This window comes from Brassica napus, chromosome A6 (genome assembly GCF_020379485.1).
Source record: "Brassica napus cultivar Da-Ae chromosome A6, Da-Ae, whole genome shotgun sequence".
Taxonomy (NCBI): domain Eukaryota; kingdom Viridiplantae; phylum Streptophyta; class Magnoliopsida; order Brassicales; family Brassicaceae; genus Brassica; species Brassica napus.
Genome location: NC_063439.1, coordinates 4,368,095 through 4,380,086, shown reverse-complemented (window position 1 = coordinate 4,380,086; position 11,992 = coordinate 4,368,095). Strand labels below are relative to the sequence as shown.

The 11,992-nt window shown below is 37.5% G+C and overlaps 3 protein-coding genes across 4 annotated transcripts; 1 reads left to right on the top strand and 2 right to left on the bottom strand.

The window, feature by feature from the left end:
- Positions 1-69: 69 nt before the first annotated feature.
- On the bottom strand, positions 70-3,433 carry LOC111198401 (G-type lectin S-receptor-like serine/threonine-protein kinase At1g11330). The gene is made up of 7 exons (XM_022720638.2): positions 1,901-3,433; positions 1,711-1,818; positions 1,432-1,625; positions 1,134-1,344; positions 808-1,045; positions 594-738; positions 70-527 (listed from the first exon to the last, which is right to left on the bottom strand). Exons 1-7 carry the CDS (start codon positions 3,204-3,206, stop codon positions 219-221), a joined length of 2,511 nt encoding a protein of 836 aa, XP_022576359.2. The 5' UTR covers positions 3,207-3,433; the 3' UTR covers positions 70-218.
- Positions 3,434-4,227: 794 nt separating this feature from the next.
- On the bottom strand, positions 4,228-5,927 carry LOC106349994. 2 transcript variants are annotated; one of them, XM_013789943.3, is made up of 3 exons: positions 5,713-5,927; positions 5,094-5,567; positions 4,228-5,018 (listed from the first exon to the last, which is right to left on the bottom strand). In XM_013789943.3, exons 1-3 carry the CDS (start codon positions 5,791-5,793, stop codon positions 4,311-4,313), a joined length of 1,263 nt encoding a protein of 420 aa, XP_013645397.2. In that variant the 5' UTR covers positions 5,794-5,927; the 3' UTR covers positions 4,228-4,310. The 2 variants fall into 2 exon arrangements, with proteins under 2 accessions (XP_013645397.2, XP_013645403.2); XM_013789949.3 differs by having other exon boundaries at positions 5,659-5,907.
- A 2,680-nt stretch (positions 5,928-8,607) lies between these two features.
- Positions 8,608-11,905, top strand: LOC106350006 (MLO-like protein 2). Its single transcript, XM_013789955.3, has 14 exons — positions 8,608-8,920; positions 9,194-9,251; positions 9,329-9,597; positions 9,683-9,799; positions 9,875-9,935; positions 10,017-10,180; positions 10,288-10,382; positions 10,477-10,526; positions 10,621-10,661; positions 10,740-10,913; positions 10,994-11,029; positions 11,118-11,185; positions 11,264-11,324; positions 11,424-11,905. The coding sequence occupies exons 1-14, from the start codon at positions 8,798-8,800 to the stop codon at positions 11,823-11,825; spliced, it is 1,719 nt and encodes a 572-aa protein (XP_013645409.2). The 5' UTR covers positions 8,608-8,797; the 3' UTR covers positions 11,826-11,905.
- Positions 11,906-11,992: the final 87 nt, after the last annotated feature.

Here is an 11,992-nt window from a genome sequence, read left to right as displayed (position 1 = left end):
CAGAATGATCCATATTTTAGAAAAAAAAATTGTTTCTAAAAGATTCATATTTTAAGTGTTTTGTTAATAAGTGTGAAAACTCTAAAATATATATTATTTTGAAACTGAGAGAGTATTATTTAACCAAACTATTAAACATGCACAGAATAACACAATTTGCAAGCATATGTGATTCTCAAAACATACATTATATAAACAAAAATATTAGCTCTGTGCGCTTAGCGCCCTGTTACAGCTGTGAGACTCACATCATTGACAGAGACCTTTTGACTACTCTGGTCAGAAGATTCAGCCTCAGAAGCTCCTCTTCTTGCTATAATCGCAGGCTGCTTCGGCTCTTTGAGGTTCGTGTTTTCGGTGGTTAGCATCCAAATCACGGTTGAAACATTCGGTCTATCGTTAGCAACTTCTTGCACACACAACAAACCAATCTGAACACATTTCGTTATCTCTTTCTCGAAAGACTCATCAAAGACGCTTGGATCTGCTAGAGAAGCAGCCTCACCCTCATTCCAAAGCTTCCACGCCTGTAAAAAGACCATATTACAGGTAAGATTCAAAGCTAGTAAACTTACTAAACAGTACACACTTACATAAGCCAAAAGGTTTAGATTATTTTCTTCCTTGTGGGAGATTCTTCTCCCACTTATGATCTCTAAAAGTATAACCCCCAAGCTGAAAACGTCTGACTTTTCTGAAAATAAACCTTCCATTGCATATTCCGGTGACATATAGCCGCTGCAATAACAAATGGTTATGATGGTTTTCAAAATATGTGTTCTTGTATATTGGGAATGGGATACTTACTAAGTTCCTACAACCCTTCTTGTGTTAGCTTCATCTTCATTAGCTCGGAAAACTCTTGCAAGCCCAAAATCAGATATTTTGGGATTCAGATTGTCATCTAACAAAATGTTGCTAGCTTTTAGATCTCTGTGTATGATCTTTAGTCTTGAATCTCTGTGAAGATACAAAAGACCTCTGCATATTCCTTCCATTATGTTCAACCGTGTCTTCCAGTCAAGAATCTTTTGCTTCAATGGGTCTGGAAAAAAAAGCTAGCAACCCCATTAGCCTTGTATTCAATCAACTCAGGTAAATACAGAGTTTAAAGACAGAGGAGGTAACTTTACCAAATAGATAAGCATCCAAGCTTTTCTTTGACATATATTCGTAGACTAACAGCCTCTCTTCACCTTCAATGCAACAACCAAGTAACTTCACCAGATTCCTATGTTGCAACTTCGAAATGACAACCACTTCATTCATAAGTTCCTCAAGTCCTTGTCCTGATGCCCTTGAGAGCCTCTTCACCGCTATTTCTTGCCCTTCAGGCAATTTACCCTGAAGATAAAAACATTACCAATCAGTTAGTCTGAGAATATACACACATCTTTTTTTTCAAAACTGGTTCTTGTTAGATGCCTTCACCTTGTAAACAGGACCAAACCCTCCTTGTCCGAGCTTGTTTCTGAGAGAGAAGCTATCAGTTGCTGTGGCTAACACTTGAAACTCAAAGAGAGGAAGCTCCTTGAGCTTCACTTGGTTAGAAGCAGACTCATTACCACTTGTAAGTTCTTCCATTCTCTTAAACATTATCTCCGCACTTCTATCTTTCTTTGGTTCTGCTAAGACAATATAACAAACAAAATTATGGTTAATAAAAAAAACAATAACATCATCAATGAGCTACACAAAAAAAACTCTAACCTGGACGTTTTCTGAATCTCCTGCATGCTAAAAGAACACAAACAGCAGCAACGAACGCAACACCTAGCACGGATGCAGTGATCACAATTGCTAAACTACTATGTGTTTCTACAAAGATTTGGTGAGCAAACATAAGTCAACTAAATAAAACTAAGTGAGAGACTAGTAGAGAGAAATATTTTTTACTCACTGAGTTCAGAATGAGCAAGTCTAATATTAAGATCAATGCCACTTCCAACAAACGATTGCATATCAACCAAGCTACCACTCCAAAGCATGCATCCGATCCCTTTATCATAAGCATAAGCCGTGCAAGAACAGTTATCAGTACATTGCTGTGGACAAGCCTGCTCGTTAGCTAGAGACTGTATTGCATTGATCGGCACTTTCATCTTCTCCAGTTTCATAAACCCATCTTCTTTTCCTCCACCACCACCGTTACTTGCATTGCACTTCAACATAGCTCTTCTCACACACCCATTACTCCAGTTCCTTGCATCCCACTCGGTCTCGTTCCTCGGCACAAACCCTTTAACGCATTTACATTGTGTCTCTTCCCTTGAATTGCAGATCCCGTACGGACCACACTTACCATATGCATCACAGTCCGTCTTTGGAAACCGTACACCGATCCTCCAGTCTCTCAGAGGAGCTCTCCAGTCTCTCTGGTAGATAGCTCCATCAGGATCCAAGTTGAAGTGATACATGAAAGAACCATTAGCGTAGGACATCGAAACCGTTCCTTGGTTATCATTGTTGAGGTTAAACCCATCGAGAAACAGAAGAGAGTCCACGTCGGGTAAACCAACAAAAACCTGACCGTTCCAGGGACCGCTGCGCCAGATAGGGACGTTGTTCTTCCAGATGAGAAGCTCGGGGAACGTGTAAGGAGCAAGACCAGCTGTGTACTCCCCCGTGGAAGGATCTGTGTAGCTTTTCCAAGAAGTGAGTTTGAGATTCTCTCCGGTTCTGTTGTTGGTGCCGAGAGTCATTTTGGGTAAGAAGGAGTTGTAAGGATGCTTGAAACTCTCCCAGAGAGTCTCCCCGTTGTTTCTGCTGTCTTGTAACGCAAGATTCCCTGTGTCCATCAGCTGGACCCATGTAGTAGTTGGAGCTACTGGTACTGTGACGTTGGTGGACCATAGAGTGCGGTTTCTACCGTCGGTGACCACGAGGTTTCCGTCTTTGGAGGAGATGGAGACAACGCCGGAAGTGTCGTTGATGGGAGAGTCTTTGTTGGCGACCCAAACCACGGTTTGGATTGGCATCTTGTCGTACCATATCCCAACGTAACGTAACCTAGAAGTGGAGTTTACTGGAGTGAAGAAACCGAACCTGAACACACCGCTTTTGCAGAGGAGTGTATCTGAGTTTGAGTCTTTGATCGGAGTTGTGAACGTGATTCTGTCTTCCCCCAAACATAGCCTCAAGGAGAAGCAAGAGACTGTTGCAAGTAGAAGAACAAGACGACGACGTGTGTTCAGTAGAACCACCATAACTAGTCCAGTTTAGCTTTTTTGTTTGTTCTCTTTAGAAGATTTTCTTGAAAGAGAGGTATAAATTAAATATAAGTAATCGTAAGACAAAGAAGAAAGATGATGTAGTTTTTCTTGGGAAGAAGATTTGTTCTGTGGTGTAGGAACGTGTTTGGTGGCTACATTGAATTTCACAGTAAGCAAAGAGAGTGGAATCAACCACCAGTATTGACTTTTCTTCTGATGTTAGTGTGGGAATAAGAAAAGAAAGCTAGAAAGAGGACTACTTGCGTTTTAGTGCCAATCTTACTGGGGACCATTGTGTTTTAACTTTTTGAGTAATTGTATTCAAAAACAACACGCTTTTCAACCCTTTTATTTTTACTATCCTTCGAGGAAAATGTGAAATTTCTACGTAGATAAGGAATAGGAGTAGTCAATGGACCGTCAAATGAGGTGTCTTATTGTAAGAACATTAACAGACTTCATACGTATAACTGTATAAAGTCATCTAGAGTTTTATACTCATGGCAGTCTGTCATAGGATACTGTTTCATCAAATGATTCCCGAGTCCTACGAAGAAGGTAGTTGACTTGACTTCAACAGCTTACCAAATAGGTCATCAAAGCTCTTAATATGAAAAGGACTTGTATGTTATTGATCAACTTGAACCTGCTAACAATTATACTGACTACTATGTTTAAGAGCACCAGCATTAATGAACCCCCGGTTGGGGTTCATAATTTGAATTTTTTTTATTTTTATTTTTATTTTTCGTTTGATTTTTTTAAAAATAAAAATAATAAAATAAAAAATTGACCAATAACGGGTTGCCACGTGGTGTAGGGTCCGCTGAACATTGACGATCCGGGTTCATGCGGAAGGAGCGTGGCGAGACAGAATCATTATTGTAGCATATTATAATATATTTTTTTCTGGAGAAGCATGTGAACTCCATTCACGAACCGCCAATGCTGGTGCTCTAAGAATTGTATTTCACACAGGGCCATTCTTTAGTGTAGGTTTTTCAGACATCTAACATGCTAAGACACTAGTATTTTTTATAACTGCAATCAGTGTTAAATAGAACCAAGAATGTACTTGGAAAGACTAGCATTAAGGAATCACAGAGACCAATGAGACTGAAGCATGAAACCTACGGTTCTTCCGTTACTATTGGCAAGATAAACAAGACCTGGACTTAAGCTAAACCGGCTGCCTATGTTGAATTTGAGAAACGATTCCACTTGAAACAGATCATGGTTTCTTGAACCATCCAAGACTCCCCCAACGCTCATGCCCCATCCCACTTCATCCTCTGGTTTGTCTGTGATAGACACTGACCATTTCACTTGCTTCTCTCTTGACTTCTGAATCTCAATCCATCCCCCAATTCTCGTACACTCGTCCATCAGAGAGCTGTCTACCTTCAAAGCAATGAAGCTAGACGACACATGATCCAAACTTCTGCTCATCTCCAGAGACTGTGCTGATGATTCAGGCTCCATATCAATATCAACACGGCGTCTTAGGAAACTCACTGGAAGTGTAACAGCTCCAGAAGGATAGTGGAGGCTGTTAGACGGTGATAAAATCTGGTGACAGCCGAGTAGAGATAGTTTCACACCACTCAGAATGTTGCAGGTTACTTGCCCAAAAGTTCTGAGACAGCGACTCCTCGCATTCAAACCTTGTTCAGCTTCAAGGTTTGTGATGGATTGAGCCAGAGAAGCTGCCATGTTTGACTTTCTGACTGTTAATCCAATGGCACTACCATTACGTTGGTTCAAAAGAGGTGGTCCAAGTTCAGAAACTTCTGTAAGATTCATCCCCTGCAACACCAATGTAGTTGTATCTGTAGCTTCATTAATAGCATAAAGAAAGGACAATAACTAGTGGATAGATACCTGGTAAGAAGACACAAGAGAAGCATCAGCATCAATGTCTCTAAAACGCGCGCCAACGGGAATAGCAACTGCAGAGAACCAATCATTAACCTCCGCCTTGTAAAAGACTTTAGCTAAAGACAGCTCCTGTTTCCCTGAAACACCATCACTGTGCTCTCCTTTGTATCCAGCAACGAGCTCAGCCACAAGCTTATCCGTCTCCCTAAGACTCGTTTCGAACACGAACCTCGAAAGCAATCCAGGTCTCACTCCTTGTCTCTCGAGTCCAACGAAACTCTCCTCGTCGGTGTTTCCCATCAGCAGCATTCCCCCAAGGGCGTGAACTTCACCCTTCACAAGGGTGCTGGTCTCTCGAAAGGGACCTCCTTTAGGGAGTTTATAAGAGGAAAGTATCCGCTCAACTTTCTCTTGTCTGTCTCTGAGCTTCATCAGATCAGAGAATGCTTCTCTTTGCAACCGCTTCAAGATATCAATCTGATACATACATACATACATAGTTCCCCAAATTGTGTTTAAGGTAAAAAAGATAACGTTTTTGAGGATAAAGTTAAATACTTTCGTGTACCCATTTCAATCAAGAGGTCGAAGAAGAAGAAGAAGGAGACGGGATGGAAGATACCGGATTCTGGCGGGAGGCTAAGTCTTGGCTCGATTTCGCAAAGCTGTTCACTTTCTCCACCATAGAAGCAATTGGATCCATTTATCGGAGAGACTGATGGGGGAAAGGTTGATAGATAATCGCGAGAATGATAGATACAAACGATGGAAAGAGATGCTGTTGGAGTGTAACAATGTGCGTGACGATCGATTTTTCGGTTTGATTCGGTTTTTGATAATTTTCCGGTTTTTTAAGCTTTGATCGATACTAAACCCCAAAATTAGTTGGATTTGGTCCGTTGAAGATTTGGTTTAGTTTGGTTTTTGTCTGATGCTCTATGTATCCTAATTGTGGCCTATCCTTTGACATGTGACTTAAACAAGAACATTTTAGTGTTTCAGATATATGTCCAGTTTACCGACGCTAAGCGCTGATTTTTCTAATATTATTTAGTTATTTTGATACATAATTTAAGAATATGGTTTGTTAACATAGTTTTATAAAATTAGAAAATAATTCATGATATCCTAGAAAATAAACTATTTATCGAAAACATGAATATACATGTATATTAATTTGATTATCCTGTCAGCATAATTGATGTTAAGATGAAACCGTTTGAGACCATGTCCTGACTTGGAAGTTATAGAATGTGATGGTGGTAATCAGATAAATTCGAAGGATTTAAAAACTAAAAGATCGAATGAGTTTTTCTTTGTTAGGGGAAAATCTTGCTAACAATTGTTTTGTTAATTATCTGATTGGTTTTGTTTTAAGCCTTATCTTGACATTAATTGGTATTTTAAAGCAAATGACATATTTTCCATGTTGATTAGTCAGATACGTGAATATATAGATAAAAAATTATAGAGAAAAGGCATTTGAAATCCATAAAGTTAATTTCGAACGTGGGATTAAAATAATTTGATAAATTAAGTAGTTAGGGCATCTCCAATTCCACTCCATATTTTACTCCAAAATTGAGAAAATAGAGTGAGAAATGGAGTAATGAACAAAAAATAAGAAGATTACTCCATTTATAGAGTAATGCTTTTATTTTTTGTTCATCACTCCATTTCCCACTCTATTTTCTCAATTTTGAAGTAAAATATGGAGTGAGGTTGGAGATGCTCTTAAGTATATGAAATTGCTGAAAAAAAATGGGACTGATGTGACAGCTTTTTCAACTGTTTATTTCATATCAAATTTTGATTGGATAGATGACTTGTGGTTTATTATATAAAAGATAAAATGTTTAATTTTCTGGTACTGATCTCATTGTTTAATCGCATACCAATTACCAAGTAAGAACCAATTGTTTTAAAAATATTATTACTGGAATTCTGAAAAAATGTTACTTTCTTCTGTTTCAACATACAAATAATTTTGAAATTTTTTGCTTGTTTCACAATGTAATGTAAGTTGTTTTCAAAATGTAATTTAAAAAGTAATATAATAAAATAATATTTAAATAAAAGTTAAAAATAAAGTTAGAAGTATGTTTTGTTATTGGTTATTTTCTCCATTTAATTAAATGTTAAAGCCATAATATGTTTTTCTAATATTTTGGTGTTTTAGGCAAAACTACTTATAATTATAACAGAGAAAGTATTGTATATCGTTGTATAGTTTTCGGGCATTAGATTAGATTATTGATATGGCTAATGGAAACTCTTTTTGACAGACAAAAAAAATAAACTATTCTATTAATTATTGTTGCATGCATCTGCTCATGTGTACAAGTTCTCCGAATATTTTGTAGGTACGATAATCGTTTTGTAAGATTGTCATCAGAGTTAATATCGTCGATTCGAAAATTCAAGGTACAAAAAAAAAAAAAATACAAACAAAGCAGCGAGCCAGCGACAAATGAAGTAATAGAACAATCAATCAAACGGAGCATGTTATACATTTCTAATTCTCACCACTAGCCCAGCATTAGTTGGTCGAAACATTCATACTATTGGGGTTTACTAATTTTTTGTTTTCTTCGAGTATCTACGTTCTTCTTTGCCGTCTAATTAACAAGTATATTATCACTTAATTATACTAACTTTTTTGAAAACAAGTTTTTTTTTTTTTTGGTGTAAATGTTAAAATTTAAACCATTTTTAAGAGTTTACATTGTTGTGTGACACAACTTATTACATAGAAGGATAAGAGAGAAGAGAGTGAACAAGAGAGAGTAAGAGCCAGTAAGAGCAAGCAAGAACAAGGAGGAGCGCTAACTATAAGGTGATAAGAACCAAAAGTACAGCTCAAGCAACGACGGGGAAGGAGTTGACGCCGTGGTTCGAGACAAAGACAGTAGCCTATCTCGCATAGCACGATAGAAATAAAAGAAAGACAAAATAAAAGAAAGACAGTAGCCTATCTCGCCGGGGAAGGAGTTGACGCCGTGGTTTGAAAACAAGTTGAGAATAAAAGAAAGACAAAATAAAAGCATGCTAGCTTTCCAACGAGCTTCCATTATGGAAATGTTATCAATGTTTATATAAATATATCAAGTGGCCATTTGATAGTATTAGCTTTAGTAGGGTTCCAGTTCCATTATCATATACACAACAAAGAACAAAGCCAAAAGACTAAGAAATCAAATTTTGAATTTAATTACTTCCTTCTTTTTTTTTTGAAACACCAATTTTATTACTTCCTATAGCAAAAAATTTACCAACCAACAAAAAAAAAAAAAAATACCAACCAAAATTAGAAAAGGTATGAAGGGAAATGAAAAGAAAGCATGATTTGACAAAGAAGGCCATAAGAATCATGATAAATAAGAAAAATGCAGAGTCCAAAAAGCACAAAAGAACACGGTGAATTATTGAGAAGTCTGTCTGCACATGTGGAACAATAGTAGAATGTTGAAAGCACCTTTTCTATAAAAAAAAAACAGTCGAAAGAAAGCCTTTAATTTATAGTCTCTCATTGCGGGTCTTATCATCTTCATCTACGTCTCCTTCCTTATATTATGACATAACTTTGGCTTTGTAAACTTGCGTAGCCTACTAATTAAAAAAATTGTGAGCTAAACATAAAGAAGAACACGAAACTCTCTGTGTCTTCTCTCTTTCTTTCTCACTGTGTTTTTTATAATTAAGCTCTAATGGCGAATCAGGTAAAAGAGAGGACTTTAGAGCAGACCTCTACGTGGGCAGTTGCTGTGGTTTGCTTCGTGTTACTATTCATTTCCATTGTCCTTGAACATTCCATTCACAAAATTGGAAGCGTAAGTCCCTTTGATTCTTCCTCATCTTCTTTCATAATTCCATTATATGTCAAGATTCCCTCTGTTTCTTCTTTTGTTTAGCTTTCTTTTTCTTTCTTTTTTCGACATATTTTTTGTGTTTTTTTGGATTTTTGTTGTTATGATCGTCTTCATGCTTTGTTCATGTTCTGTTTCCTACTCTGTCTCTGCTTTAATAATCACTCTCTTCGTGCTCTGCTTTATTACTCTTCTCTTATGACTAAATCTGCTCTTTGTTTTTTTTTTAACTGGCAGTGGTTTAAGAAGAAGCACAAGAAGGCTCTTTATGAAGCTCTTGAAAAGATCAAAGCAGGTAAAATTACTAGCACTAAAAATATATATTTTGCTACTTTACTTCTTCTATTAGCAAGCTTTTTTTTTGGTGTTCAGAACTTATGCTCATGGGATTCATATCACTACTCTTAACAATCGGACAAACACCAATCTCAAACATCTGCATCTCCCAAAGCGTTGCATCATCAATGCACCCTTGCAGCGCCGCTGATGAAGCTAGAAAATACGGCAAAAAGGTTCCCGCTAAACAAGAAGACGATGGTGAAGAAAATTCCGGTCATAGAAGACTTCTCCTTGATTTAGCTGAGTCTTACATCCATAGGCGAAGTTTAGCCACCAAAGGTTATGACAAATGCGCTGAAAAGGTGACTAACAATCTCCCGTACATAAATATATAAGAACCACTCTCTGCTCCTCCAATGTATGATTGTGATTGACGGATTATCTCAGGGTAAAGTGGCTTTTGTATCTGCTTATGGTATCCACCAGCTTCATATATTCATCTTCATCCTCGCGGTGGTTCATATTATCTACTGCATTGTTACTTATGCTCTCGGAAAGACCAAGGTAATTTTTTTTCTTGTGAATCAAGAAAGACTTGTATGCAACAAGATTTGATTATGGTTTTCTTGAGTATTGTAGACGAGGAGGTGGAAGCACTGGGAGAATGAGACCAAGACAATAGAATATCACTATTCCAACGGTATGTATATGTATATTATTAAATCAGATTTTAAAACCTAAACAGGAATTTTTTGATGGTGAATGCATTCTTGTTATGTAGATCCTGAGAGGTTCAGGTTTGCCAGAGACACATCTTTCGGGAGAAGGCATCTCAATTTCTGGAGCAAGACGAGTGTTACGTTATGGACTGTGTGTTTTTTCAGACAGTTCTTTGGATCTGTCACCAAAGTTGATTACTTAGCTTTGCGGCATGGTTTCATCATGGTAGGAACCTTATATAGTGTGATCTTTTGTTTTGTTTTATCTACTGTTTAGTATAACAAGTATAATTCTAACCTGTAGAAAATGATCTAACCTACTCTTTTTCTCAGGCGCATTTGGCTCCAGGGAGTGAAAGAACATTCGATTTCCGCAAGTATATTCAGAAAACAGTAGAAGAAGACTTCAAAACAGTAGTCGAAATCAGGTTTGGAGCTACTTAATGACTTTTATTTTATAATCTGAGAACAATCCAACTTGGAAGATTTGTCTTGACATCTTTGCTAATTAACGTTATGCAGTCCGGTTATCTGGTTTGTCGCCGTGCTATTCCTCTTGACCAACACAAACGGTAACGCTCATTGCTTTACCACGCAAACACACAATATATATATGCATCAATATATATATGTACAACACTAACATCGGTTTTTCATTTGAAACAGGATTACATTCTTTCCTGTGGTTACCATTCATTCCACTTGTCGTAAGTACAACAAAAAATAACTAAAAATTTGCTCAGTTTTGTCCTTTGGTTTTTAAGAGAATGAATGTAATCTTGCAGGTGATTCTAGTAGTTGGAACAAAGCTTCAAGTCACTATAACCAAATTGTGTCTAAGAATCCAAGAGAAAGGTGATGTGGTGAGAGGTGCCCCTGTGGTTCAGCCTGGTGATGATCTCTTTTGGTTTGGCCGCCCTCGGTTCATCCTTTTCCTTATCCATTTGGTTCTTTTCACGGTACGGTTTGATATCCTTTAACCACTAGATTTATGCCGCCCAACGGCATGATAATTAACAAACTTGGCTTCACTTTTCAGAATGCATTTCAGCTTGCTTTCTTTGCCTGGAGTACGGTAAGCAATCGATCCAGTTTTCACATTATTCACACAAACATTATGGAGCCATACTAATTGTTGTGTAATGAACTTTTGGCATCTGCAGTATGAATTCACCCTCAGGAATTGTTTCTATGAGAACGATGCAGATGTGGTCATTAGAATTGTAGTTGGGTAAGTTAACAAATTAACTTGACTGTTGTATACGCGGGAAAAAAACATCTTTTAACTGACAAAATCACAACCTTGCAGAGTTGTTGTACAAATACTTTGCAGCTATGTTACTCTTCCACTCTATGCTCTTGTCACTCAGGTACTAACACAACAAAATTTTCAGAGAGATAAAAATCATACAGGATTTTTTATATGATTTTAGTTTTTTTTTCTGACATTGTGTTTGAAATGTTTGTAGATGGGTTCTACGATGAGGCCAACGGTGTTCAACGAAAGAGTAGCCACAGCGATAAAGACATGGCATCACACGGCAAAGAAGCATACAAAACACGGAAAACACACTGAATCAAACACACCTTACACTAGCCGTCCAACTACACCAACTCATGGCTCATCTCCATTGCATATTCTTAATAACCGAAGTGTTGAGACTTTACCGAGTTCTACTTCTCCTAGATACTCTGATCATCATGACCACCACCAGTTTTGGGATCCTGAGTCTCAATACCAAGAAGCTGGACCTTCCACACATCATTCTCTTGCGCACGAAAGCTCGGAAAAGCAACCTGTTCTTGGTTCCGTGGAACTTCCTCCTATACGGACTACCAAAAGCTCAAGAGATTTTTCCTTTAAGAGGTAGATGGTTCTTGATTTACGTATGTTATACATTATTACATGTATGAGACCTGCACCATCTATAAAGATAGATGATTACATTCACTGGCCAAGCTTAAAGAGTTTCTCGAGTTTTAGAGAATTTAACAACAAATAAAGTAAGAACACGCTGAACTGAAGATATATAAAAAA

What these genes read in the sequence shown, in the direction of transcription:
- LOC111198401 (XM_022720638.2), bottom strand. Translation starts at nt 3,206, where the DNA reads ATGGTGGTTCTACTGAACACACGTCGTCGTCTTGTTCTTCTACTTGCA. An exon ending in GGTTTGGTCCTGTTTACAAG is followed by an intron (nt 1,345 to 1,431) that starts GTGAAGGCATCT and finishes TTTTATCTTCAG; the next exon opens with GGTAAATTGCCTGAAGGGCA. An exon ending in CTTGGATGCTTATCTATTTG is followed by an intron (nt 1,046 to 1,133) that starts GTAAAGTTACCT and finishes TTTTTTTTCCAG; the next exon opens with ACCCATTGAAGCAAAAGATT.
- LOC106350006 (XM_013789955.3), top strand. Translation starts at nt 8,798, where the DNA reads ATGGCGAATCAGGTAAAAGAGAGGACTTTAGAGCAGACCTCTACGTGG. An exon ending in CCATTCACAAAATTGGAAGC is followed by an intron (nt 8,921 to 9,193) that starts GTAAGTCCCTTT and finishes TTTAACTGGCAG; the next exon opens with TGGTTTAAGAAGAAGCACAA. An exon ending in CCTCTTGACCAACACAAACG is followed by an intron (nt 10,527 to 10,620) that starts GTAACGCTCATT and finishes CATTTGAAACAG; the next exon opens with GATTACATTCTTTCCTGTGG.
- LOC106349994 (XM_013789943.3), bottom strand. Translation starts at nt 5,793, where the DNA reads ATGGATCCAATTGCTTCTATGGTGGAGAAAGTGAACAGCTTTGCGAAA. An exon ending in TAGCCTCCCGCCAGAATCCG is followed by an intron (nt 5,568 to 5,712) that starts GTATCTTCCATC and finishes TGTATGTATCAG; the next exon opens with ATTGATATCTTGAAGCGGTT. An exon ending in CTCTTGTGTCTTCTTACCAG is followed by an intron (nt 5,019 to 5,093) that starts GTATCTATCCAC and finishes TTGGTGTTGCAG; the next exon opens with GGGATGAATCTTACAGAAGT.